The following is a 27,066-nucleotide window of genomic DNA, read 5'->3' as shown; positions in this document are numbered from 1 at the left end:
ACAACCATGTCAGAAGGTCACAAAAGCTGATCACATGACCCCAGAACACTGCAACTGTCATAAATGTGAACCACTTGGCAAGCATCTGAATTTTGATCATGTGACCATGGGGATGCTGCAATGGTTGTGTGAAAAACGGTCATGTCACTTTTTTCAGTGTCTTTGAACAGACACTAAATGAATGTTGTAAGTCAAGGACTACCTGTCCTGTAAGCCAGAGGTCACCAACCTTGGCAACTTTAAGACTTGTGGACTTCAGCTCCCAGAATTCTCCAGCCAGCTGGCTGGAGAATTCTGGGAGTTGAAGTCCACAAGTCTTAAAGTTGCCAAGGTTGGAGACCTCTGCTGTAAGCCACCCAGAGACGTTGGATACAAGGTGAGCGACAAATAAATGTCACAAATAGTAAGTAAGTAAGTAAGTAAGTAAGTAAGTAAGTAAGTAAGTAAGTAAATAAATAAATAAATAAATAAATAAATAAATAAATAAATAAATAAATAAATAAATAAATAAATAAATAAATAAATAAATAAATAAATAAATAAATAAATAAATAAATAAATAAATAAATAAATAAATAAATAAATAAATAAATAAATAAATAAATAAATAAATAAATAATGAAATAGAGAATTCAGGTAGTGGGTTAATCCAGGAATGAAATGTATGAATGTGTATGTATGTATGTACACGTGTATTTGTGTATGTAGCCATGTCAAGTGAACAGCAACATCAGGAAGGAGTGTGATAAGCTGGAGAAGTACCAAGGCCTGAAGGAATGTGGAAAACAAAGGCCTGAGTAATTACAATGGTGGTAGAAACATACTCGGGGCTGTGACACCTAAGCTGGACGAGTGGCTCAAACAGATCCCAGGGACATAATCTGAGCTCTCTGGGGAAGAAGAAGTGTCAACCCTGAAGTTGGCTGAACTGTTGGCCATTTTCTTTTTTAGTTTTATTCTGGAGAGTTTCTTCTTCTCACAGCTTCAGGGCTGACACAACCTGCAGCAAAGGGGGCAAGAAGTGGGGTGTAGAGATAGCTGTAGGCGAAATAAAATAATTTCCCCTCAAAATCAAGGACGTCGGTGCAGGTGTCTGAAAAATGGAGACTGTGAGGTCACCTAGCAACTGGGCTGTATGCTGATTGGTCCATGTGGTTGGTGTGACTCTGGGGGGAAGTGACAAAGTTTTACTTTTAATTGGGTGTAAAACCACCAGGAACTTAGAGACATTTTTTTCACTTAAGAAAATGCCAATTTGATATGTTCCAATAAAATGTTCTTTGAGGAATAAGCCTGCCTTGGAGTTCTTATTGAATGGGACGTATTACTAATGGAACCTTAACAAGAAGGCAGTGCTAGGCACAGATAAAGATATTTTTAGTAGACAACCTGAGATTGAGGAAGACACATACCACCCACAGCGCGTAAGTGGTTAAAGACACAAGGTAAGAAACCAGGAGCCAAGAAGCAACGATAAGAAGCAATTGCAACCCAGAATGTTAGGTCTTCCATCTAGTTGTCAGGAGTCAACTCAAGGTTGCATGGGAAAATCCAAAAAAAAAAAGAGAGAGAGAGATGGCTCCACATAGCTGCAGGAAAATGCTAAAGGAACAGAAAAGAAAGCTACAAAGTTTTCCAGGTCATGTTTGTCTCAAAGGTGCATTTTTCAAAAGGCAACCAGAATTTCTTGTTGTTGTTTTTTTCCTTGAAAATGTTTCGTTTCTCTTCCAAGAAGGAGAAGCGAAATATTTTCAAAGAAAAAAAACAAGGAAGGAAGTCCGGATGCCTTTTGGAAAAAGCACCTTTGGGATTACAGAAAAGCAGAAAAATACTATGGCAAGAAAAAGAACCACATGTAACTTGCAGCTTGCATACTTTTATTTATGTTAGGCCTCACACCAACCCTGCAAGGTAGACCATTTCATAGATGGGCAATCCAGGCTGCCTTGCAGATTGCAAAAACTACACTGGGGCATAACCTGTACTTAGAACTCCCACACGCAATGACAAGTCTCTAATGCGTTATGACAAACAGACATTAGAAAATTAAGGGCTATTGTACCAGCCTTGATTATCCATTTTTTTGTAGATCAAATAGTAGTCCTAAGAAAAGAGCAATAAAGTTACTCAGAAAACTGAGCTTTAGGCAAAAAAATAAGGATCCAGAATTACAGTAGATAGGAGGACCTCTTAAGAGTAATAGCAGGAAAAAAAACTTAAGCAATTTGACCCTAAACATATCTAGATTCATTTGCATTCTCTGAGAATATTTAAGGAACATAAGTTACATTGCCCTCAAATATATATTGAAACAAATACAAAAGAAAGATCCAGCCTTGGGCCTTCATTTCCTGTGGCTTATGAAGCAAATTTTAACCAATGAATCTCATAGGCAGATCTCCAAACCTGGCAACTTTAAGACTTGTGGACTTCAACTCCCAGAATTCTCCAGCCAGCATAGCTGACTGGAGAATTCTGGGAGTTGAAGTCCATAAGTCCTAAGGTTGCCCGGTTTGGGGATCCCTGCTCATAGGCATGTCAGGAAATGACCACTAGTGTCCTTGTTCAAGGCAGTTAAGATGAGTAAGGACATAGTCAACTCTTTCTGCGGTAGCTTTTTATTTAAAAATTAACCTGCTCATCCATAAGGATCAGGAATTCCTTCCAGGAAAACAAGTGGGATGGCTGAGGAAAGATGGCTCATCCCATCCTCCCTTTGTCCCTTAGTTTTCATGCTAGCCACAGAGGAAATGCATTCTCTATGATTAACATGGAAATGCAACAGGCAGCAAAACTCGATAAAGCAGAGAAGGATGGCGCAGCTGCTTTACTAGAGGAATAAATCAGATGCTGATATTTCTAAGCTCGTGTTTTGAGGAGAAGCTTGTCATCTCTGTGGCTGGAATGGAAATCCTAGTTCTGTCAGGTTCAGTATTTGTCCTAATCACGTTGATCCAACCTAGAACTAAGGAGGAATTTCCTGACAGAACCATTAATCAGTGGAACGGCTTGTCTTGCCTTCAGAAGCTGTGGGTCCTCCATCACTGGAGGACAGTGGACAATCATTTGTCTAAAATGGTCCAGGCTAGGGCAGGGCTATCAAATTCCCAGCCCACAGGCCGGATGTGTCATGTGCTGGCTACGCCCACGCCCGGTTTAGCAAAGGGGAAAAAAGTTGTGATATGTCATGTGACAATGCCATGACGACATCCCTGGTCTAGGGTTTCCCTAGAGCAGGGGGGTTAGTCTATAACAGTGATGGCGAACCTTTTTGTTGTGGTGTGTCGAAAGGTTTTTTATCAGCGAGTGAGTTATATTTTTTCGAGACAGAAGTAGAGTTGCTGTCCCTAGAACAGCAAATGCTGTTTATGTTTGTGCTGCTAAACATAATTTAGCACCGAGTTCCTTCTACCAGAAGCAAATTTAGAAGGGAGAAAATATTAATTGGAAAGATTCATCAACTATAACAGCGTACACCGACCTTTCCGGATCGGCAGCCCGGTGTGAGGTATGTGTGTGTGAGGGGATGGGTCCAGAGGTGGTATTCAGCAGGTTCTGACCAATTCTGGAGAACCGGCAGTGGAAATTTGGAGTAGTTTGGAGAACCGGCAAATCCCACCTCTGACTGGCCCTGCCCCCATCTATTCTCTGCTTCCCGAGTCCCAGCTGATCAACTGGGTGTCCTTTTGCTGCCCTGCACAGGAGAACGGAGCTGGAAAGCAGGTTAGTGGGGTGGGGAGGGAATGGGATTTTGCAGGAACCTTCTCCTGCCACGCCCAACAAGCCACGCCCACAGAACTGGTAGTACATTTTTTTGAATCTCACCACTGCTCGGGAGACCGAAAAGCAGGCCTTCCGGAAATAACAAAAGTGCCTGTTTTCAGCCTCAGGAGGGCCTCAGGAGGCTGAAAACGGGCCCATTTCGGCACTTCCGGAAGGCCCGTTTTTCAGCCTCCCAAGACTGCAGAGGCTTCCCTCAAGCCTCTGGGAGGGCGAAAACGGCCTCAAATGGGCTGAAAATCGGCTGGGAGGCGCGCACATGCGCAGTGCAGTTAAGTTTGGCTGGGGCTCGCGTGCCCGCACAAACAGCTCTGCGTGCTACCTGTGGCATGCATGCCATGAGTTCGCGCCATCACGGGTCTAGCAGACCTCCGAGGTCCCTTGCAACTCTGTGATTCTGTTCTGAACATTTATGAATATATGAGAAATGTGCTCAAATTAATCCTAAAATGGAAAAAGGAAATATCCAGGGTAGGGAATCTTCCCCTATCAATAGGAAAGGCAAAGCTGCCCAGAGATAAATGACAGAAAAATATTATTTTGTCCTCTCCAACATCCATTTCCCCCACTCCTTATCCCTGGCAAATTCCAGAATCGCAAGCAACCGGTCTGGCAATTGGATTTAAATTCTAGCACCTTTAATGGGATAACATATTTCACCTCCACAAGAGGCTAATTCAGGAGATACAGGATAGATTGCATATGTCACCTAAAACTTTGTTCTCCAAAAGTCAGTACAGTGTATCTGTAGAGCATGGTTTTAATGGAGAAAGGGAAGATCTGTTACCAAGTCAATACAGGTAGTCCCCCACTTACAAGAGTTTGTTTAGCGACAGTTCAAAGTTACAATGGCACTGAAAAAAGTGACTTATGACCGTTTTTCACACTTACGACCGTTGCAGCATCCTCATGATCACGTGATCAAAATCCAGACCCTTGGCAATTGATTCATATTTATGATGATCACAGTGTCCGGGGATCATGTGATCTACTTCTGTGACCTTCTGACAAGCAAAGTCAATGGGGAAAACCAGATTTGCTTAACAAACATGTTACTGACTTAACAACTGCAGTGATTCACTGAAAGATTGTGGCAAGGTAGATCGTAAAAAAAAGGGGGCAAAATTCACTTAACAAATGTCTCACTTCACAACAGAAATGTTGGGCTCAATTGTGGTCATAAGTAGAGGACTATCTGTAAAGAGATAAACGTGGCTTAAGCCAAAGAGAGACGTTTACAAAAATGTCTCAGATGGGCAACCCCCACCCCGGTCAAATTCTCAAGACAAAGAAGAGATGGGGAAGTACATTCATATAAAACATAGTACATGTTATTACAGCTACTTTAATAAATGTAGTGTTAGGTCTACATCGTGTCCATTTCTTGGTCTGCTTTACCCAGTAGGGCTGACAACATCCAACCTGAGTCTGCCATTTAAGGGCAGGTTTTGAGACAGATTTTAATCTTTTCCCTATACAATGTGGCATTTTGATTAATAATCAACTAAACCGTCTCTTCAAGATGTCTCTTTCCCCATGGAATGTCGACTCATAAAATATTTCTCTGGTCTTTTTAGAGTGGCCAACAGAAAGGGAGGGGGGAGCACTGCAGCAGCTTGCAAACCCGAAACTGCATTCCATAAATAGTTTTCAAAGATAGTAACTAGGTGACTAAAGTTTCTGCCATGCAAAATGCTAACTGGAGAGCATGATGGATGACTCTTGGCTATGGATGTGTCCCATTGGAGAATATGAATTACGATACACCCAGGGGGTGAGGGAAAACCAGGGTCAAGAGTGACAATGAATGATGTGCCTCAGAGTCAGCTACACCCAGGCAGTGCCGGACATGTTAACTCTCAATAAATCCTTTTGAAGTTTTGGAAGTTTGGCTCGAGACTCATGATTTAAATGGGGGGTAACTGCCAGAATCCTGACATGGAAATTATTTCATGAATAAAAATGGTTAAACTCTGAAAACTCCATCACCCCATCTCAAACATCTTCCACTTTGGGCTCTGTTTGCAAAGCTGCAAGACAAAAGGGTTTGGCCGTATAGCTGAGACCACAGTCACAAACCGGGTTTGTTTATCAAAAAAACACTTTCCTGCTACTATTCAAATACAGCTCTATTCTGTTTGAACCTCATCTTGTGTTACTGGGGTCAAATAAAACCTGGCTTATAGAATGCAAGCCATTTATATGGTCTCTCCAACGTGGTCTCTCTCACGTACAGGCAGCTTGGAATCTGGATCCAAGCTAGGATGAGGATATTTTGAGAAGATGGGCCGCGTATGGATTCTCTCGTGTTTAAGAAGGCCTGAACTTTGCTTGAATTTTTTCCCGCACTGGGAACATTTGTAGGGCTTCTGCCCCGTGTGGTTTCTCTTATGCCTAGTAAGGCTAGACTTGTTACTGAAGGTGTTCCCACAGTCCGAGCATCGGTAAGGCTTTTCCCCCGTGTGGATCCTCTCGTGTTTCACAAGATTTGAGCTCTGGGAAAAGCGTTTCCCACAGATGGAACAACTATACGGGGTCTCGCCCGTGTGAGTTCTCCCATGGACTAGAAGACTGGAGCTCTGCTTGAAGCTTTTGCCGCAATCTGAGCATATGTAGGGCCTCAGGCCGGTGTGATTCCTCATATGCCTGATTAAACTTGAGCTCTGGCTGAAACGTTTCCCGCAGTTTAAGCAACCGAATGGCTTTTCTCCGGTGTGTTTCCTCTTGTGTCTGGTCAGGCTGGATTTGTTACTGAAGCTGTTCCCACATTCCAAGCATTTGTAGGGTTTTTCTCCTGTGTGAGTCCGGTCATGGGTGAGGAGGGCCGATCGTTTCTTGAAGCCTTTCCCGCAGTCCGCGCACTTGTAGCGTTTCTCAGTTGCCTTGGGTGTCTCGTGGTTCCTTACGAGGCCCGATGGATCGCCAAAACCTTTGCCATACATCGGACAATAATGGGGATCCTCTCCTGTGTAGATTCTTTCATCATCATTGCCTTCTGGAAGAGAGAATTGGGATGTCAGTCTTTAGGTAGGCCTGGGATTAATACAGGTAATCCTTACAAACATTTTAGTGACCATCCCAAGTTACAACAACACTTTAAAAAGTGACTTGCTTACTGTTTTTCACATTTACAACTGTTGCAGTATCCCCGTGTTCACCTGAACAAAATTTGGACACTGAGCAACTGATTCGTATTTATGACGGTTGCAGTGTCCCAGAGTCATGAGATCCCATTTTGCGACCTTCTGACAAGCAAAGTCAATGGGGGAGCCAGATTCACTTAACAACCGTGTTACAAACTTATTGTCATGCCCGTCAGAGTCTGAATCCAAGGAGGAAGATGAACAGCTGACAGGGAGTGGGAGTGTGGCTCAGTTGGCTGTGGAGGAGGCTGGGGAAGGGCAAAGTCTGGCTAGGCAGAGCAAAAGAGAGGTAGAACAAGGGAGAGGGAATTCAGAGGAAGGCCCAGGCCCATCCCCTTTTCATCCTATGGCACGCAGGGAGGACCGGAGAAGAGAGCAACGTGGGTTGCGTGGCTTACAGGGGAGGAAAGGGCCCTGATTCCCTTCATTAGCTGCAGCTGGGAACACAAGTGTATAAAAAAGGCAAGCTGTGTGCAGCAAGCTGTTGGGAGCAAACGTGACTTTATCCTACGTTGTCATGGCTTATCTGTGTTCCTGGTGTCTTCCCAACCGTGTGAGTTTTTTCGTGCCTTCAAGCCTTACTTCTGCCCTGCCAAACTAATTACTTCAGTTTGGCTTGTTTGGACTTAAACTTACAGTTTGGTTTGCTCATGTTTTGACTTAATTTTCTACAGTCAAAGGCTCTTCCTGGGAGAGTTTTTCTCCAGCCAGAAGGTAACCTGGACATTGGGGGCAAAGTTAGAGATAATAAAGGGACTCTTATTGCTTATCTGACTGTGTTGTCTTTGTGCCACGCCCCGGATCGTCACACTTATCGACTGCAGGCATTCACTTAACAGCTCTGGCAAGAAAGGTCATAAAATGAGGCAAAACTCACTCAACAACGGTCTTGCTCAGCAACATAAATTTTGGGCTCAGTTGTGGTCATCAGTCAAGGACTACCTGTACCAATAAAAGCTGCTATCCAGAAAATGAAAGTTATCTTTTTAACAAAAGTAATTCTAAACAGAGAGTTGTTAAAGAAGGACATGACGGACGGAAGGAAACCGACCACTTTTTAAAACTGCCTGTGCCTCCTGCCCGTATATTCAACTTTTTTAAAATGGCCAAAAGCTTGTGACGTGACCAAACTTCAAAAGAGGTGAAGAATACAGGCAGAGTTCAACCCTCGACTTACAACAGTTCATTTAGTGACTGTTCGAAGTTTACAACGGCACTGAAAAAAGTGACTTAGGACCATTTTTCACACTTTACGACCGTTGCGGCATCCCCATGGTCACATGATCAAGCTTCAAATGCTTGGTAACTGGCTCATATTTATGACCATTGCAGCATCCTGAGGTCATGTGATCCCCTTTTGAGACCTGACAAGCGAATTCACTGGGGAAGCCAGATTCATTTAACAACGGTGTTACTAATTTAACAACCGCAGTGATTCACTTAACAAACGTGGCAAGGAAGGTCGTAAAATGGGGCAAAACTCATTTAACAAATTTTTCACTTAATAAGCAGAAATTTTGGGTTCAATAGTTGTTGTAAGTTGAGGACTACCTATACAATTTTACGTCCCAGAAAACAGCTTAAAAGCCAACCCCATCCCTCAAAAAAACCCGAAAACCCTAAGGGCACAGGTAGTCCTCAACTTTTACAACCCTAAAGCAGCATATAAAGGAGCCTCGGTGGGGCAGTGCTTAGAGTGCAGTACTGCAAGCTACTCCTACTGTAATTTGACAGATCGAATCCCACCAGGCTCAGCCTTCCATCCTTCTGAGGTTGGTAAAATGAGGACCCAGATTGTTGGGGGGGGGAGGGGCAAGAGGCTGACTCTGTAAACCGCTTTGAGAGGGCTGTAAAGTACTATAAAGTGGTATATAAGTCTAAGTGCTATTGCTCTATGCCCATCACAAACATAAGCCATTGTAGTTGTAACAACAGTGTCAGGATTCCAGCAATCGCTCTAATGAAATCATGATTCTCGAGCCAAACTTCAAAAAACTTCAAAGGATTTATTAGAGGCGACATACCTGCCCTGCCCTGTATGAAACCAACTCTGGCATATGTAATTCACAGTCATCTGTGACCCTGTTTCCCCCCGCCTCCCGCCTGAGTGTCTCCAACTAAGCACATTCACAGGCTGGATGTCATTATTCATGTTCTCCAATTAAATATATTCGTGGGCAAAAACTCTGGTAGCTTATTTATAATCTTTTAAAGATAAGAGTTGGAATGTACTTTCGATTTCAACTGCTCTTCCAGATTTTCTTCCTCCCCCCCTTGTTTTTTTTATGGCAACTACTAAAACAGGCATAGGAATGTTTTATGAGTTGACAAACAGATTAGTCATGTGACCGACTTGGTTTTATGAATTATGTGGCGGCTTTTAAAAGCAAACCATTGTGGCCATTAAATGAATTGACAATCGTTAAGTAAACCAATTGTTCACTGTGGGGACAATTTCACTGAAAATCAGATGAGCGAGTTTGGGGCAAAAGTCACAACACGCAGTCACAGGACGCTGCAAACAGATCATAAATGCTGGCCTGTTGTCAAGTACTTTAGTCGCCTGACCAAGGGGGCGACCATCGTAACTTCGAATGTTGGTCGTAAGTAACCCCAATGTAGGACCATCATAACTTCAAACAGTCGCTAAGCAATCGGACGTAAGTTGAAAACTATCTTTATATATCCTGATTTACCACAATCATCCATTTTCAGCTAGTAACTGAAACCACCCACAGAAAACCTCATTTCCTCTTTCTCCCCCGCTCCCCTCCCAAATTTGGCTAGTAAAGCAGTCACTAAGGAAAAACTGGCATGAAATGGAAACCCCGAGGGAGGGATCGATCTTTCTGGAAACATGGGGCCAAACAGTGCCCCCAAAGGCTGCCTTGTTTTCATTGTGTCTCCATGGAGCTAAAGGGAAGCAAGACAGCAATGGCGTTCCTCAGTTAGTAATGCACATTGGTCATGGATTCTGCGCTGCTGCTCCCTCTCTTTCTTTAAAGCATCAAGACACCTGCTCCCCAGAAGTGGCTGCCTGGATCCATTTTCACACAATCTATGTTGACCTTCGAGTGAGGCTGGAGAAACGCCTGTGAAAGATTTCCACATCATGTCCTCCTGGAAGTCAGGGAACAACCCGATTCGCTTTGTGTTGACTCACAAATCTTGAGGAGAAAGGGCCCTCACCTAGAACAATGATGCTGCTAGAATCTTCTTCCATTATCAACTCCAAATCCAACATTTGAGGTTTGCCTCAGAAAACCATTTGCTCCTGTTGTGGGGGGGAAAAAAGAGAGTCAAAATAATGACATTTTTAAATTGTTTATTTGGGGGGAAATAGTCTGTACTGATTTGAGCAGCCAAGTATTTTTACCCTCCGTGCTTGCCAAATTTCAAATAGGTTTTCAAATTTGGAAGAGTTACAAGTTAACACTTATCACTTATGGCTGTCTGGGAATTCTGGGAGTTGAAGTCCACACAGCTTAAAATTGTCAAGGTTCAAAACATTGCTGGATTTTAAAGAAGGTTGTTCCAAAGTGGAGAGGCCACTGCTGAGACCTTCTCCTTTTTTTTTTTTTAAAAAAAGCAGGCTTCTTTTTCCTCTCTGAAAAGTCACAAAAATCCTCGGAGTTGATCTCATATCTAATAAGGTTCTGCATCACTTCTGGCCTCTAATGGGCCTGTTCGAACCAAACTTTAAACAATAAGAGGGCAGGATAAAAATGGTGAAAATTTAAAATGTATTTCGACTTCAGTACAATTAAAATCAAACTGAAACTCTTCTAAATGATGGTTTGGTCTGTACTGAATCACCCCCCTGTCCTTTTAACACAAAAGAGATTATACACATTATCTGGATGCAGCCGTATTTACTCAAAAGCTACCCTTGCTCAGATCAAGAGGCTTTGCACCCCGACATTGGTGCTATGCAACCCCACTCAGTAGCTGCACAGTACTAATGCAAATAATTGTGCACAGGTGGTTTCAAAATAACACTATAAAAAGAGAGAAGGAAGAATTTAAGGGTTAAATTCAAGGTGGGGCGGGGTGGACAAAGCAGCAATGGGGTTATGGATAGGTTTAGTGAAGACCCTGCCTCTAATCCAGCAGGAAATTTAGGGGTGACATGATAGCAGTGTTCCAAAATCTCCAGGGTTGCCACAAAGAAGAGAGTCAAGCCATTCTTCAAAGCACCTGAAGGCAGGACAGAAAGCAACTGAGGGAAACTGACCAAGGAGAGAAGCAACCTAGAACTAAGGAGAAATTTCCTGACAAAACAAATAATCAGTGGAACAACTTGCATCGAGAGGTTGTAAATAGCAAAAGCAACAGCACTTAGACTTATATATCGCTCTATAGTGCTTTACAGCCCTCTCTAAGCAGTTTAGAGTCAGCATATTGCCTTCAACAATCTGGGTCCTCATTTTACCCACCTCGGAAGGATGGAAGTTGTAGGTACTCCACCACTGAAAGTTTTTAAGAAGAGATCGGACAGCCATTTGTCTGAAATGTAGGTGTAGGGTTTCCTGCCTAAGCAGGGGGTTCGACTAGAAGATTTCTGGGGTCCCTTCCAACTCTGTTATTCTATTCTAAATTTTGGATGCTGCAATCTTCCTTCTCCCTCCCTATTCTGTTTTACCTCTTGAGCAATCCTACTTGTCGGGCGTTTCTTCTCTTTCCCCAGTCCAATGTGCTTTTCACCCCCCTCCCTTTTTCAACCACACTTTTGGGGAGAAAACAAACAAACTTTTACAAACGGGTGAAGTTCCACCCATCCCACGCCAACTGCATCAGGGCAATCCCTACAAAGGACTACCCATCGTCAGGAAGAAGAGCGGTGAATTTTAAAAAGCTGGGGGCACCTGGATGGGAGAAAGCACTTTTAAGGAGCCGCTAATCCGGGTTAAGGCATCCAACGCACGCACGAGCCCATTCAAACAGACCTGGGAAGAATCTCTCCTCCTTTCTCTCTGGGTTTTAAAGGCGGCTTATCCCTTGCTTTCCGCTTCCTATCATGTGACCGAAGCCCTGCCAGGAGACTGGCAAGGGCAGACCCAACTTATCAGCTGTTGGAGCGGATGGATGGAAGGATGAAGGGTCGGGAGCCTGGGATATTCTAGCCTGCTTATAAAGGGCAGCAAAAGAATACTGTCCCGAGTACAGGTGTTGGAAGAAATATCTTTCTGGGTTCAGTTCCAAGTGGGGAGGAAGGGGTCAAGCTATTTTCTAAAGCGCCTGTTAGGCCAGACAAGGAATCATGGATGGAAACTGAACAAGGAGAGATTTTTTTTTTTTTTGGAAAAAGTTTTATTTTTTTTTTGACAAACATAGACAAACACAACATAAAATCATCAAGCCATCTTCCACATATGTACATACAGTGTGTCGGTTGGTTTACAAATTGTTTTGTTCATCCACTTACAATAGTCATCACTTACAATTACTTGTATATGTTCTCATATTCAATTCAATATCACTCACATCAAGGCACACATCTGGCCTCTCGTGACTGTGGGGATGCTGCAACAGTCGTTAAGTGTGGGAAATGATCATAAGTGAGTTTTTTCAGTGCCACTGTAACTTTGAATGGTCACTCCACACAAGCAAAGTGCCAGCAAAGAAGGGGGAAAAAAACTCCAGAGAAGTTCCAGAGACAGGAAGTCTAGTTCTGCCAAGAATGTAATAAGGGTTAACGGAGAGGCAGTTTCTGTAAGCAACATCAGAATGTTTCCTTCCTGCCTTCCTTACAGGATTAGGCCAGTAATTTCTTCTAACAACTGATTCTCTGAACTGCTTAGAATGTTAACAACTGGTTCTAGCGAATAGGTGGGAACTGGTAGAATCCCACCCCTGCCTATACCATTTCAGAAAAGTGGCTGTCCAGTCTCTTTTTAAAAACCCTCTGGTGATGAAGCACCCACAACTTCTGGAGGCAAGTTGTTCCACTGATTGTTCTCACTGTCAGGAAATGTCTAGTTAGTTCTAGATTGGATCTCTCCTTTACAAGTTTCTATCATTACTTTTTATTCTGCCTTAAAGAATAGGTTAACCCCCTTTTCTTCGTGACTGCCCCAGATATTGGAAGACTGCTATTGTATCAACCCTAGCCTTTCTCTTTGATAGACTGGAGATACCTAGTTCCTGAAACTGTTCTTCATGTTTTAGCTTCCAGTCTTCTAATCGTTCTTGTTGCTCTTCTCTGCACTGGCTGGCATCTTGTCCCATGCTCCTATTTGCCACGCTGGTTAAATTATTTTACAGTACTAAAATGGGTCTTGAACAAGCGTAAGGAACACTATACACTGATAAAAGAGGAACAACTAGAGGTAGGATTTACGTATAATTGGAAACGGAGTGGTTTTCCGATATGAGGACTGGCAGCTTCTAGCATCATCCTGGGAAATGGTTCCTTCTGGCTTTTAGATTGTCTGTTGCTTTTGTCATATATGGTTAGTAGGTTTTATGGAGTCTAATTAATCTACTTTTGTATTGTATAGGGGCTACTTGCTGGATATTCCATTATTCCCTTCATGTCAGGTTCAATGTGTCCACTCTGAATCTTTGCAAAATAGAATTCAATTTCTATTCCTTTATTTGTGCTCTGCAGTCAGTTCTTAAACAGATTTTTTTTCTTTTTATTTGGTTTCTATGGATGCCCATTTCAGCCAATGGCCTTGGGCTTCTTATTGACCCATTCATACCCATTGCGCTTCTTCCCCGCCTTCTGGCATTTTGGAAGGAAGGAACGAAGGGAGGGAGGAAGGAAGGAAGAGCCTTCATAGAAGGGTAATCACATTAAACACTGTGCAATGAATTCTTGCAATAGTCAGCCAGCCACGAACTCTTCCAACTTCTTCCCTTTTGTTTCCTCTACACCAACATCCTATTTTATTCCCCAAAGACAGCAGAATACCATAACCATTAAGAGCTTGATTAATAAAAAGGTTCTCTCAAATATTCAGAATAGCTTTTGAACTATTTCAAGCATTTTCAGCTCCTAAGCATAAAAATATGCGACTTCATAATGGGTGTGGCCAAAAAGTGGCACCAAAAAAAGAGAATTAAACATAATTTGATTATTTTAAAGTTTTAACACTGCACGTTTAAATCTGAAGCCATCTGGAGCTTGAAGATCGGGACAGACAAACCTCTTGGTTCCTCTGCACGTCTGGGCTGCTCCTGGTTGGTTGGATGTCGTTCTGCAATGGTATCTTATGAAATATGACCTACTAGGAAAAGAACTGTCATATATATAACATTATCAAATCTTTATTACGGTGAAAGACCAACGTAAGGTTCATGGGGTACATTTAGTTGTCTTTTTATAAAGAAAATAATTGAAGAATAATGATTATTATAAACAGCTAAAAGATATTTAAAAAAGGAAGTATATATAAAAACAGAAGTTTAAAAAGCAATAGCACTTAGACTTATATACCACTTTACAGCCCTCTCTTAAGCAGTTTGCAGAGTCAGAATATTTCCCCCAACAATCTGGGTTCTCATTTTACCACTTTACTCAGAAGGATGCAAGGCTGAGTCAACCTTGAGCCTGGTGAAATTTGAACTGCCAAACTGCAGGTAGCCGGCAGTCAGTAGAAGTAGTCTGCAGTACTGCATTCTAACCACTGCGCCACCACAGCTCACAGAACTAAATGGAACTAAAAAGAAAGCTAGGAGACTTGAGATGGATGTAGGGAGCATAAAGGTTAACATGTGGCAGATTAAATATATCACTCGCAGGGGTGTCAACCTGGTGGCCTGCAGGCCAGATGTGTCACGTGCAGGCCATGCCCACTCCAGCTCCGCAAACGGGGAAAACATCACAAAATGTCATGTGACAGCAACGTGATGCTGCAAGTTTGACACCAGTGCTCTACATAAAATGCCGACAGTGGTGGCTAACCTTTTTGCGCTCCTGTGCCAAAAATTGTGCATGCACTTGCGCACGTGCGCTCACGTGCCAGCACCCAGAAGGCAATGCACACCATCTCCCACGCCCTCTGCGCATCTGCGTGCAATCCCCTGCCCCCTTACTTGAACTGCACATCCCAGCTGATTTATGGCCTGTTTGAGGCCTTTTTCAGCCTCCCAGGATTGAAGAAAGCCTCTGCAGCCTCTGAAAAATAGGCCCGTTTCGTCACTTCCAGTATTTCCGGAAATACAGGAAGTGATGAAACGGGCCAGTTTTTCAGGCTGCAGAGGCTTTCCTCAAGCCTGGAAAGCCGAAAAAGGCTTCAAACCAGCTGAAAATCAGCTATGAGGCATGCGCATGTGCAGTGAGGTAAGTTTGCCTGAGGTTCGCATGCTGGCACAAATGGTTCTGCGAGCCACCTGTGGCATTCGTGCCATAGGTTCGCCATCACAGCCATATGAGGACCTGGATGCTCATTAAAACTAGTTTGTACTGGGAGGGCGGAGTTGGTGTCGCGACGATACGGCATGTGATCTTGGAGGTCTGAGATCGCTACCGATATCTTTGCTCCTGGACGGTCCATTTGGATCTAAACCGTTCCGAAGAGACGGTGAATGCAAAGAGCGCATCCTGTCGATCCCAGGGATACCGCAAAGTCCCTGATAGATCCAAGAGAAGCTCTTTTTGCCAGCGGCAAAAAGGCAGCCATTAAAGCTGCTGAAGTTGGGACAGCTCCGAAATGAAAGAGAATGGAAAGAGAGTGCGTGCCGGTTTGGTGAGAACTTTTTCTTTATTTTAAGATTTGAAAGGACACCCTAAGGAAAAGAAAGAATCTGTAAAAGTTTTGACCGAAGTGACTAAGCGGCGATTTTAAACAGAAATGTCAAAGTAATATTATTATTTTTTCTCATTGCTGGATTTTCTAAACATAATCTTACATTTTGAAACTGGACTGTTTTTTTCTCTTCTTTCATCTACTCTTTTTTGACTTTATAATATTCTAGGCTAGAGACCCCCTTTTAGTTATTTTTTAAAAAATATCTTTTTCTCTTTTTAATTAATTCTTATTATATTTTGCTTGGAAAAGGAGGGGGAAAGTGAAAGCAAAAGAAACTTTGTAACACTGCCAACTAGAGGCTTGGAAATATTTTATTTCTTTTTCTTGACCAGACAATGCTGAGAAAGAACTGAGACTTCTTTTCAAGGACATTGCTATTTGATAAGATAGAGGGAAGAGCATGAGAGAGTATTATTGCAGGTGCTCTTCTGGGTTTCTATTAACAGCTGGAGTCTGGCGTTGAAGCTTATAGGAAAGGTGATAAGTCTTTGGAGAAGAGAGTTCTAACAAGAGCCCTGGATAATTAAACAAAGTGCAGTGTGCTCTTTTTATTTCTTCTAAGCTGCGCTACCCTCCTCATCAGTTTACTTTTGTAATAGCTATTTGGATTTTTGGCCCTTTGGAACTTGTCTTTGTTTTGTTTTTCTTGTCTTTTGAAGTTAAATTTTTGCACTTGCTTTTTATTTTAAAGGAAAAGCTTTAGTATGAATTATTTCCTTCCTTTTCTTTTTAAGGAGTAGTCTTTTTCTTTTTTTTCCTCTCCCTCCCTGGTATTTTTTTTTCTTTCCATTTGCCTTCCATATTGGTTTTTTTAATTTTTCTGGCCTTCTTTTTTTCTTATGCATCCTTTTATATCTGAGACCTCTTAATTGGATTAAGGTGTTGAAGAACCTGAAGAATCTTTCTTTTCTCTTTTTTAGCTTTTTACTTTTCACTTTTCCGCCTTTTTCAGGATTTAATAACTTTTTCTTTTTTGTGTGTGTTTATGCTCTTTTCCTCCATTTTTGCATTTTTATTGCCATCTAACCAATCGATTGGATTAAGGTATACAAGAACCTGAACAATTTTTTTCTATTATTATTATTATTATTATTATTATTATTAGTATTATTATTATTATTATTATTATTATTATTATTATTATTATTATTATTATTATTATTATTACTATTTGGCTTCCTTTTTCCTACTATTTTCATTTGGAATTGCAATTGGTTATTTCACAATTGGATTAAGGTTGAGAAGAACCTGAAGATATTGAATTGCTCGAAATGAGTAGGAAACTAACAGCCCCTGGTTCCTCAACTTCTACTTCTTCCTCTCCACCATCTGGAGTACAACGTTCAATACAGACAATGTTACGGCAAGAAAAAGAACAGGAAAAAGTGACCCTGCAGATGATTATGCAAGGAATTCAAAATATTCAAAAAAGAACAGAGAATATTGAAAGAGAACAGAGAACACTGAACAGAGAAAACTGATAAAAGGTGGAGAACATTCAACAAATGATGATGAAGTATGATGAGAGATTTCAAAAAATTGAAGAAGATAAACAGAGACAAGAAGATTGGAGATATTGATAGCAGTTTAACCGTGGTGGAACAAGATAAAAGTGGTATGCTGAGATGGGAGATGGACAGATTAGAATTTTATCTTAGATTTCAAAACATAGAGGAAGAAAAGGGACAAAACCTAGCTGAGATAATGATAGAAATATTGGCTGAAGCCTTGGAAATAACTGAAGAGAAGATGATGGATGGAATAAATGAGGTTTATTGAGTTTTCACAACATATGCAATGAGAAAGAGCTTACCAAGAGAAGTTCACATCAGATTTACAAAGAAAGCCATTAAACGCAAATATTGCAAGTGGCAAGAGAAAAACATTGAAATATAAAGACAAGGAGATTGTGGTCTTGAAACAAGTACCCAACATGGCAGGAACACAGAATTGACTCAGTTGAGAAAGCTGAATCATTTTACACAGAATACTTTGGAGGGAAAGAGGAAGAGGCAGAAAAAGAAATTTCACTAATTGAATTCCAAGAGGACTGCCAAATGACGACTGAAAAAGAAGAAGGTGCAGTAGGTGGAAAGGTGGAAGCCAAAGAACGTGAACCAAGATCTATGAGAGCTGCCAAACGTAACTACAAAATATAACCATGGAAGAGAAAAAACTGATTACAATTAATATTAATGGACTTAACTCAGCTGCTAAAAGAAGGAAAACCTTCCATAAATTAGATAAATTAAAATTTGATATAATCTGCCTACAAGAAGTACATATCAAAAAGCAATATGAACAATTGTTGATACAGCCAAAATTAGGGAAAATATTTACTTCTTTGACACAATGCAAGAAAAGAGGAGTGGTTTTATACATTAAAGATATTATGCCAGCAAAATTGATTTATACTGATGATGATGGAAAAATACTAATGGTGGAAATAATGGACAATAATATGAAAACACTCCTGATTGCAATTTATGCCCCGAATGACAATCAAGAAGAATTTTATAAAAAATTACATATGAAAATAACTGAACTGGACTATGCTAATATAGCTATGATGGGAGATTTTAATGGAATTGTAGACAATAAACCGGTACGATACAGCACAGAAAACAATAAAGCAAAACAGAAAGACTCTCCTTAAATCCTTTTTTAAAATGGTAGATGAAATAAATTTAAAAGATGCATGGAGAGAAAGAAATGCTAAGACCAAACAATATACCTTCTATTCAAACAGACATTCATCGTGGTCCAGAATAGATATGATATGGATGTCAACAGAATCATTAACTAATATTCAAGAAATAAATATTGAAACAAGTACTTGGGCAGATCACAATCCAATGACAATTAAATGGAAAGGACAAAGAAGAAGATCTAGATGGACGTTAAATAATACTATATTAAAGGAAAAATACTTTATACAGTGGATGGAGAAAGAACTGGCTTTTTTCTTTAGAGAAAACAAAAAAGAAGATACATCAATCCAGAACGTATGGGATACAATGAAGGCATATGTCAGAGGCTTAATAATAGACTACACAAGGAAAAGAAATATCATGAAAATACTAGCCTCTAAGGTAGCAGAGAATGAGTATAAAGGACTTGAAAAAGAGCTACAGAAAATGCCACAGAAAAAGGACATTAAGTTAAAAATGGATATAATTAAACATAAAATGGGTTTAATAGAAAAAAGAAGAACTAGCACAGAAAATTAGAGGTGCTAAACAGAACTACTTTGAAGATGCAAATAAGCCAGGTACATGGTTAGCATATAAATTGAGAAAGGAGAAAGAATCAAGGAAAATATTGCAATTAATAGATGACCAAGGCCAAGTTTGCTATGGTAGTAAAGAGAAGAAGGAAATCATACGAGACTATTATGGGAAACTATACACACAAGGGAATATTGATGAGGAAAGAGTTAAACAGTATTTATAGAATGCTAATTTACCCCAGATACTTAAAGACATTGAAACAATGTTAGAAAGCAATATAACGATGATGGAGTTAACTGAAGCACTCAAGAAGCAAAATAATGGAAAGGCACCAGGCCCAGATGAAATTCTGAAATCCGGCAGAATTTCATCAAACACTACAAGAATCGCTGAACCTTCCATTGCTAGAAGTTATGAATGAAGTTATGTTAAAGAAGAGGATACCTAAATCATGGTCAGAAGCTTATACTTGTCCAAAAAGAGGAGGCTGATCCATTACAAATCAAGAACTATAGACCTATCTCCTTACTAAATGCAGATTATAAATTTTTTGCTTCAATATTGGCAGAAAGACTTAAAAAATACTTAAACAATTTTATCCATCCTGATCAAAATGGATTTCTGCCAAAGAGACAAATTAAAGACAATATGAGAGTAATCTTGGACACTTTGGGATACTACAAGGCACATCCTGAAAAACAAATGGCTTTGATATTTCTAGATGCACAGGCCTTTGATAATGTGAATTGGCGATTCATGTTAATACAGCTGGAACAGATGGGCTTTGCTAAAAAATTTATTCAAGCAATAGAAGCTGTATATCATAAGCAAACGGCAAAGGTAATGATAGAAGGAGAACTGACAGACGCTATTGATATAAGAAAAGGAACAAGACTAGGGTGTCCACTATCACCTCTGTTGTTTGTGTTAACCTTGGAAGTGCTAAACAGAAATATTAGAGAAGAAAAGAATATAAAAGGGTTGAAAATTAAAAAGGAAGAATTTAAGTTGCAAGCATTTGCAGATGATCTGGTTTTCATTTTAGAAGACCCACTAGAAATTGATAGAAAAGATAGAGACATATGGAAAGGTGGTTGGTTTGAAAATAAATAAAGATAAGACAAAGATTTTGACAAAGAGTATGCTATCAAGACAAAAGGAAGAACTGGCAGATCTATTAAAAATTCAGGTCACGAATAAGATCAAGTACTTGGGGATACATCTGACAGCAAGATGCAGTACTCTAAAAGAGAATAATTATATCAAACTTAAGCAGCAGATAGCGCTAGATTTAGCGAAATGGGAAAATTTACAACTGTCATTAATAGGGAGAATATCAACAATCAAGATGAATATATTACCCAGAATTTTATATTTGTTCCAAACAATTCCAATTGGGCTTGGAAAATACTACTTTGAATATTTAAATAAATTTGTCTTGAAATATATATGGCAAGGTAAGAAAGCGAGAATAAAATTAAAACTTTTGCAAGATGCTAGAATAAGAGGAGGATTTGGTTTGCCTAATTGGGTGTTGTATTATCAAGCCACAAATTTGATGTGGCTTAAGGAATGGATAACATTAAGAAATACTAGATTGTTGACATTAGAAGGTCATGATCTGTTGTTGGGGTGGCATGCTTTTCTATGGTATAAAGGAACTAAAACACAGGGTATTTTAGAACAGGGTCCCCAACCACCGGGCGCGGACCGGTACCGGGCCGTGGAGCACTCTCTACCGGGCCGCAAAAGAATTTTTTTAAAAAAAATGGCGGCTTTCTTCACCTTCGGTGAATGCTGCTGGGATCAGGGATCAAGGACACAAATGAAAGAAGGGGAGGAGGAAGCAACTGAAGCCTGTCCTTCTCTCTGGGTCAGCTCTCTCAGTCGCTCTCTCGCTCCTCCACCAGCACAGGAAGAAACTGCTTCAAAGAAGCAGGGAAACTTTCCTGTCGCCGAAGCGTCCGTTTCTCCCCCACCCCCACCCGTCCGCCGCCCGCCTGCGCAGATTCAACCCAGTGCTCCGTTCTGCCTGCCTGCCTGCCTTCGTTAATGGTTGAATCGGAACAGCTTGGCTGAGTAAAAAAGCGAATAGTTATTATTCTCAGCCGAAGCTGCTCCCAAACAACCAAGAAACTAAGGCAGGCAGGCAGGCAGGCAGGCAGAACGGACACTGTGGATTGAAGCGGGCGGGCGGGGTGGGGTGGGGTGAAACGGCTTCGGAATACTGCGCGACAGGAAAAGCCCCCTCCTATCTCTCCCGGTCCTTGCAAAAATTTTCTGCTTGAAACCGGTCCCTGGTACAAAAAGGTTGGGGACCACTGTTTTAGAAGACATTATATACGGAGTCTCTGTGGTTAAACTGGGAGAAGACTAAAAGACAATGTTATTTGAAAATTCCAGTCTGGCTATCGACTATTGAAGCAGTTTCTTATCCTATAATATATAAAAAGGAACAAACAGTTAGATATGGTGAAATATTGAATGAAAAGGGTGAACTTAAATCTATACAAAAATTAGAGGAACAAGGTATAAAGATGAATTGGTTTTCATATGCGCAAATACATTCAAGGCATGATAAAGACTCTAAAACTTTTATGATAAACTGACTGATTTAGATAAGATTTTGACAGGTACTGATGAAAAGGTGATTTAAAAATTGTATGGATACTTATTAGAAACTAAACTAGAAGAACAAGAAGTTAAAGAAACAATTATTGCTTGGGGGAAGAATTTTGGATATGGGATCTAGAGAAATGGCAAAAATTGTGGTCTCAAAATTATAAAATGACAATGTCAACAGCATATGAAGAAAATTTGTATAAGATGTTTTACAGGTGGCATTTTCCCCTGACAAGAATAGCAAGAACGTTCAAGAATAAATCTGGAAAATGTTGGAACTGTCATCAGACACCTGGCTCATATTACCATATGTGGTGGACATGTGCGGATGCTAAAAAATATTGGACTAAAATCCACACGTGGTTGGAAAAAATGACAAAAAAGCATATAGATTTGAAACCAGATATATTTTTATTGGGAATTTTACCTGAAATATATAGTGAAGAACTGAAATACTTGATTGTAAATGTATTAACAGCAGCTAGGATTGTATCTGCTAAAAACTGGAGAAATGAGAAAATACCATCAAAGGAGGAAATCATTAAGAAAATATTGGAATGTGCTGAAATGAGTAGATTGACATTTGAAATCAGAGAACAAGATGATAAACAATTTTATAAAATTTGGGATTTATTCTATCAATGGTTAGACAATAAAATATAGTAATGAAATGTGTAGATTCTTAGAAAATAATAAATATATAAAGATGTATTCTTTTCTTATTATATCTACAAAATGATTTTAGGATAGATTTGAGATGATAATATGAACTGTCATAATAACAAATTAAGTAAGATATGATTATTTCATAAAACATGAATGAATAAAAGTTATAGTCAAATGACTGATTAATAATATTAATGTATTTAATACTTGACTGAAATATGAGAATATATACAATGTAATTGTAGACTACGAAATGGAAGCACAAAACAATTTGTAAACCAACCGGCACACTGTATGTATATATGGAAGATGGCTTGATGTTTTTATGGTTTGTCTATGTTTGTTTTAAAAACCAATAAAAAATTTATATAAAAAAAACTAGTTTGTACCACAGATCATCCATCATCTGACGAATTATAAGTACTGCTCCACAGGACCTTGGAAGCATTACATGTTGCACCAAGATTAATATTTGAAAGCAGCAGGGAGGCGTAGAAATGTCTTGTGAATCCTGAATATTTATGCAGTAATGGCAAGATAAGCCTGGTACAAACCTGTAAAAAAACCACTGGAGAAACATGTGCTGTTGTTTCTGTGCATTCACAAAAGGGGGAAGGAGTGTGGTGGCCGAAAGATTAAAACGCTGGGCTTGCCAACTGGAAGGTCGGCAATTCAAGACCTAAGTACCAAGTGAGTGAGCTCCTTTTACTTGCACCAGTCCTGCCAACCTAGCAGTTAGATGTAAATGCAAGTAGATAAATAGATACCACTTCAGTGGGAAGGGAAGAATTTTCTGTGCGCTTTCGGCATATAGTTTTGCCAGCCACGTGATAATAGAAGTGTCTTTGGACAATGCTGGCTCTTCAATCATAAATTGGAGATCACCACTGTTTTCTAGCATCCAACACAACTGACAGGCGGAACATTTTTTATCCACAAAAAGAAGACATGAAAAGAAACAATCTTGAATTCTTTGGTGTCTTCTAAATTCAGCAACATCAGGATCATTCAACTGCATAGCTAAATGCTTACTCCAAATACTTTTTCTCTCTTTACTAGTAGGGAATTTTTGAAAAATCAGAGCCCCAATTTTAGAGCAAATCTGAACAGGGATTAAAGCTGAACTGATTTTTGGAGGTGTTAGGAAAAGATGAATCCCGAATACTCTCTACGTCTCCTTTCATTTTCTTCATCTTTACAATCCACAAACTCTAAATAAATCTGGGTGCTCTTATTATGTTATAGAGTAGTACATTATTTATGATATGTAGATTACTAGGGCCTCATAGCAATCTTGACTATCATTCCATACCATTCTGCAAAGTCTCTACTGGCTAGAAAACTCTGGGGCTGAAATCTGGAAGACATCCAGATAGAAAACTCAAATTCTGCCTGGGGCATTTCTATGATCTATGATGATCAATATGCAAAACAAAAAACCAACACAGACGCTTTTGTGTGGCAATTGCACTGTTTCTGCAAAACTGATTATCCACTACACTCTGCTGATAGTCAGATACAGGTAGTTAGCCTTCACGAAAGTAAAATTTTCCATTTTTCTCTCCTCCCTTATGTCCAATACTGAGACATGATTCACTAAAGAGAATAAGGCCAAAAATTAAATTGTTGATTTGCATTCCCAATGGGAAATCAGAAATGAAAAATCAGGGTTTTTCTACACTCATCAATGTCTGCCTCATGTGGATTTTCGTGTGTGCCTTTAGGGATGAATAATGTGTGAAACACCGTCCACACTCTGGGCATCTGAAAGGTTTCTCCCCTGTATGTAAACCTAAATGATTTATAAGTTTAGATCTAGTACTGAAACCTTTCCCACATTCCGGACATTCATATGGTTTTTCTCCTGTGTGAGTCCTATGGTGCACTACCAGATGGGAATTCTGACTGAAACATTTCCCACAATCCGGACACTCATACGGTTTCTCCCCTGTGTGAGTCCTCTGATGTATCACGACCTCAGAATTCCGACTGAAACTTTTCCCACATTCGGGACACTCGAATGGTTTTTCTCCTGTGTGAGTCCTCTGGTGTATCACCAGATGGGAACTACGGTTGAAAGTTTTCCCACAATCCGGACACTCATAAGGTTTCTCCCCAGTGTGAGTTCTCTGGTGTATCACCAGGCCAGAATTCCGACTGAAACTTTTTCCACAATCCAGACACTCATATGGTTTCTCTCCTGTGTGACTCCTCTGGTGTAGCACAAGGTGGGAATTCCTACTGAAACTTTTTCCACAATCCAGACAATCATAAGGTTTCTCCCCAGTATGAGTTCTTTGGTGTGTCACGAGATCAGAATTCCGACTGAAAGATTTCCCACAACCTGGACACTCATATGGTTTCTCCCCAGTATGAATCCTCTGATGTAATACCAGTGCATAATTCCGACTAAAACCTTTCCCACACTCAGGACACTCATACGGTTTCTCCCCCGTGTGAGTCCTCTTATGTATCACTAGGTCAGAATTCTGAATGAAACTTTTTCCACAATCTGGACATTCATATGGTCTTTCTCCTGTGTGTGTCCTCTGATGTATTACCAAGTCAGAATTCTGACAGAAACCTTTCCCACAATCTGGACACTCATACGGTTTCTGTCCTGTGTGCATCCTCTGGTGTATCACCAGGTTGGAATTCTGACTGAAACTTTTGCCACAGTCTGAACACGCATATGGTTTCTCTCCTGTGTGAATCCTCTGATGTATCGTCAGATTGGAATTCCGACTGAAACCTTTTCCACAATCCGGACACTCATATGGTTTCTCCCCTGTGTGAGTCCTCTGGTGTATCACCAGGTGAGAATTCCGACTGAAAGTTTTCCCACAATCTAGACACTCATATGGTTTCTCCCCCATGTGAGTCCTCTGGTGTATCGCATTTCCTAAAGCTATTTGCCACATTGAGGGGAGTGGGTGGGCTTTTCTTCAGTGTGTGTCCTCTCATACATAATCAGCTGTGCTCCGCAATCTGTGTTTTTCCCTACAATATGCACATTGTGGGGTTTTTCCAAGTATATTTTTGGATTCTCAAGATGGTGCTTTCAGTCAAGCTACTTGCTTCATAGGGTAAAGCTTGACTGCCTGTCTATCTAGTGTGACTATCAAGTAACCACTTCTCCCTACACTGATTTCCAGATTACTTCACCTTTTTCTGATTTTGAAAATAATCTCCCTTGACCATTTTTGGAGTATTTGCTTGACTTCTACATATTACATTTTTTCCAACTCAAAACTCTTTTCAAATTCTCTCTTTTGTCCGTCACCTGCCTGCAGAAGGAGAAAACTTTTGTAGTTTTCTAGCAGAGGCGGAAAACACTTTCATTGCTGGCTGGATTTGCTTTCTTTTTAATGCTGCTTGGGATTCTCTCACTTGTTCCGGAATTCTCTTCCTAGCATCTTTTCGGTCTACAAGATTGACATAAAAGGGTAGTTTAAAAGGTTAGATTGACATAAAAGATTTGTAAAATGCCTGCAGAAAATGTGAAAACAGCAAGAAGGAAAAAAAAACATGCATTACAATGAAAAAGCAAACATGCCAAAATGCTAAATTAATTTCTAATCTTGATTATGATTCATTTGACATATAAAAGATTAGCGAGATCCAAGTTCAAATATCCACAGAAACATGAAGTTCTCTTCTGGAGCTTATTCTTTAGTTATTTGGTTATTTCATTTTATGAACATAACAAATTTGGTTTGTTATTATGATTACATATTATATTGGTTACTATAACAAATGGGTTATTTTCAAATATATCAGGAAAATGTAGCCTCAACATTTCCTGATATATTTGAAAATAACCCATTATACAGATATGCACATAGAGACAAATATACGCCTATGAATATATGTCTGTTAAAAGTCCGTTTGTATTTCAGCCTCAAAAATGTCCGAGAAGTGGGTAAGCTCTAATGCTTGGGTCTAATTTTAGAGGATGGGACGGCTTCAACAGATGCGGGACTTCAATTGATGAATGGTGCCCAAAGCACCTGCAAGATATAATCCCCGGTTTTTTGGGCATGAAACTCCCCAGTTCCCAAGAAAACAACAAGCCCATAAAAATCACAAAGCATCAATCCTAAACTGAAGTCGACCTTTTAAATCTCCCAACTAGCAGAAAACTGCAAGCAGCACTTTCATAACGACAAGCACCACTGGAACAAAATTTGAGGAGGGAAGGAACAAGCAGCAGCACCTGACATGTTGCAACCTGGTTTCTTCTCTGCTTCTGCATCGTGGAGGAAACCAAACAGCCCTACTTGCACCCGGCTTCTCCTCCGACCTGCCCTCAACTCACCTTCCAGCAGCTAAAGTCCTGGGAAGAGCAAGAGAGGCACCCTGCACGCCTCCGTCCTCCGATAGGTCAGCCGGAAGAGGAGATTCCTCTGTTCTTTTCCTCTCTTCCACATCCTCTCTAGAAATCCAGGACTCTATTGTTTCAACATCTTTCGGCTCCGTCGCTCCCCCTCCCGTTGGATGCGGGTACTCAGCCACCATCGATGCCGCTCTACTGTATTGACCCGCTTTCTAGCCGCCGGGTGTTTACGCATTTAATAGAGCACGCGCCATCTAGCGACATATGGCCGAATTACAAACCTCATTTGCAAGGTTGCGCGACGATTCTACTTCAACAGAAACAAGAACAAAAAAAATCAAGGGAAACATTAGTTGTCTTTTTTTTTGGGGTGGCGGGGGGGAATGCGATGGAGATGTTGGCCCAACTAGAGTCAGAAGATCCCACTTCAGATGTTGGCTCTAATCTCTGTTGCATAGACAATAGACATAGAATAGAATTCTTTATTGGCCAAGTGTGATTGGACACACAAGGAATTTATTTTGGTGCAAATG

At 40.5% G+C, this 27,066-nt stretch overlaps 2 protein-coding genes across 12 annotated transcripts; both read right to left on the bottom strand.

Moving 5' to 3' along the window:
• Positions 1-4,401: 4,401 nt before the first annotated feature.
• LOC148131662 (uncharacterized) lies at positions 4,402-26,589 on the bottom strand. 9 transcript variants are annotated; one of them, XM_087953318.1, is made up of 4 exons: positions 22,748-22,844; positions 10,113-10,194; positions 7,560-7,642; positions 4,402-6,775 (listed from the first exon to the last, which is right to left on the bottom strand). In XM_087953318.1, the coding sequence occupies exon 4, from the start codon at positions 6,720-6,722 to the stop codon at positions 5,979-5,981; it is 744 nt and encodes a 247-aa protein (XP_087809444.1). In that variant the 5' UTR covers positions 6,723-6,775; positions 7,560-7,642; positions 10,113-10,194; positions 22,748-22,844; the 3' UTR covers positions 4,402-5,978. The 9 variants fall into 9 exon arrangements, with proteins under 9 accessions (XP_087809444.1, XP_087809439.1, XP_087809441.1 ...); XM_087953313.1 differs by lacking the exons at positions 7,560-7,642; positions 22,748-22,844 and adding an exon at positions 26,516-26,589 and having other exon boundaries at positions 10,113-10,197; XM_087953315.1 differs by lacking the exons at positions 7,560-7,642; positions 22,748-22,844 and adding an exon at positions 26,516-26,589 and having other exon boundaries at positions 4,402-6,772; positions 10,113-10,197.
• On the bottom strand, positions 14,180-26,604 carry LOC148131661 (uncharacterized). 3 transcript variants are annotated; one of them, XR_015747075.1, is made up of 3 exons: positions 26,516-26,604; positions 23,104-25,622; positions 14,180-14,349 (listed from the first exon to the last, which is right to left on the bottom strand). XR_015747075.1 is itself a non-coding variant. In XM_087953248.1 (2 exons), the coding sequence occupies exon 2, from the start codon at positions 25,116-25,118 to the stop codon at positions 23,862-23,864; it is 1,257 nt and encodes a 418-aa protein (XP_087809374.1). In that variant the 5' UTR covers positions 25,119-25,622; positions 26,478-26,557; the 3' UTR covers positions 22,144-23,861. The 3 variants fall into 3 exon arrangements, 2 of the variants coding, with proteins under 2 accessions (XP_087809374.1, XP_026544754.2); XM_087953248.1 differs by lacking the exon at positions 14,180-14,349 and having other exon boundaries at positions 22,144-25,622; positions 26,478-26,557; XM_026688969.2 differs by lacking the exon at positions 14,180-14,349 and having other exon boundaries at positions 23,461-25,622; positions 26,414-26,577.
• Between the last annotated feature and the right edge of the window lie 462 nt (positions 26,605-27,066).

The sequence above is a fragment of the Notechis scutatus genome, chromosome 2 (assembly GCF_049901735.1).
Source record: "Notechis scutatus isolate UNSWTSFEM ecotype Mainland chromosome 2, rNotScu1.2, whole genome shotgun sequence".
In the NCBI taxonomy this organism is placed as follows: domain Eukaryota; kingdom Metazoa; phylum Chordata; class Lepidosauria; order Squamata; family Elapidae; genus Notechis; species Notechis scutatus.
The sequence above is the reverse complement of the archived record's forward strand: the minus strand, read 5'-3'. Positions and strand labels throughout refer to the sequence as shown.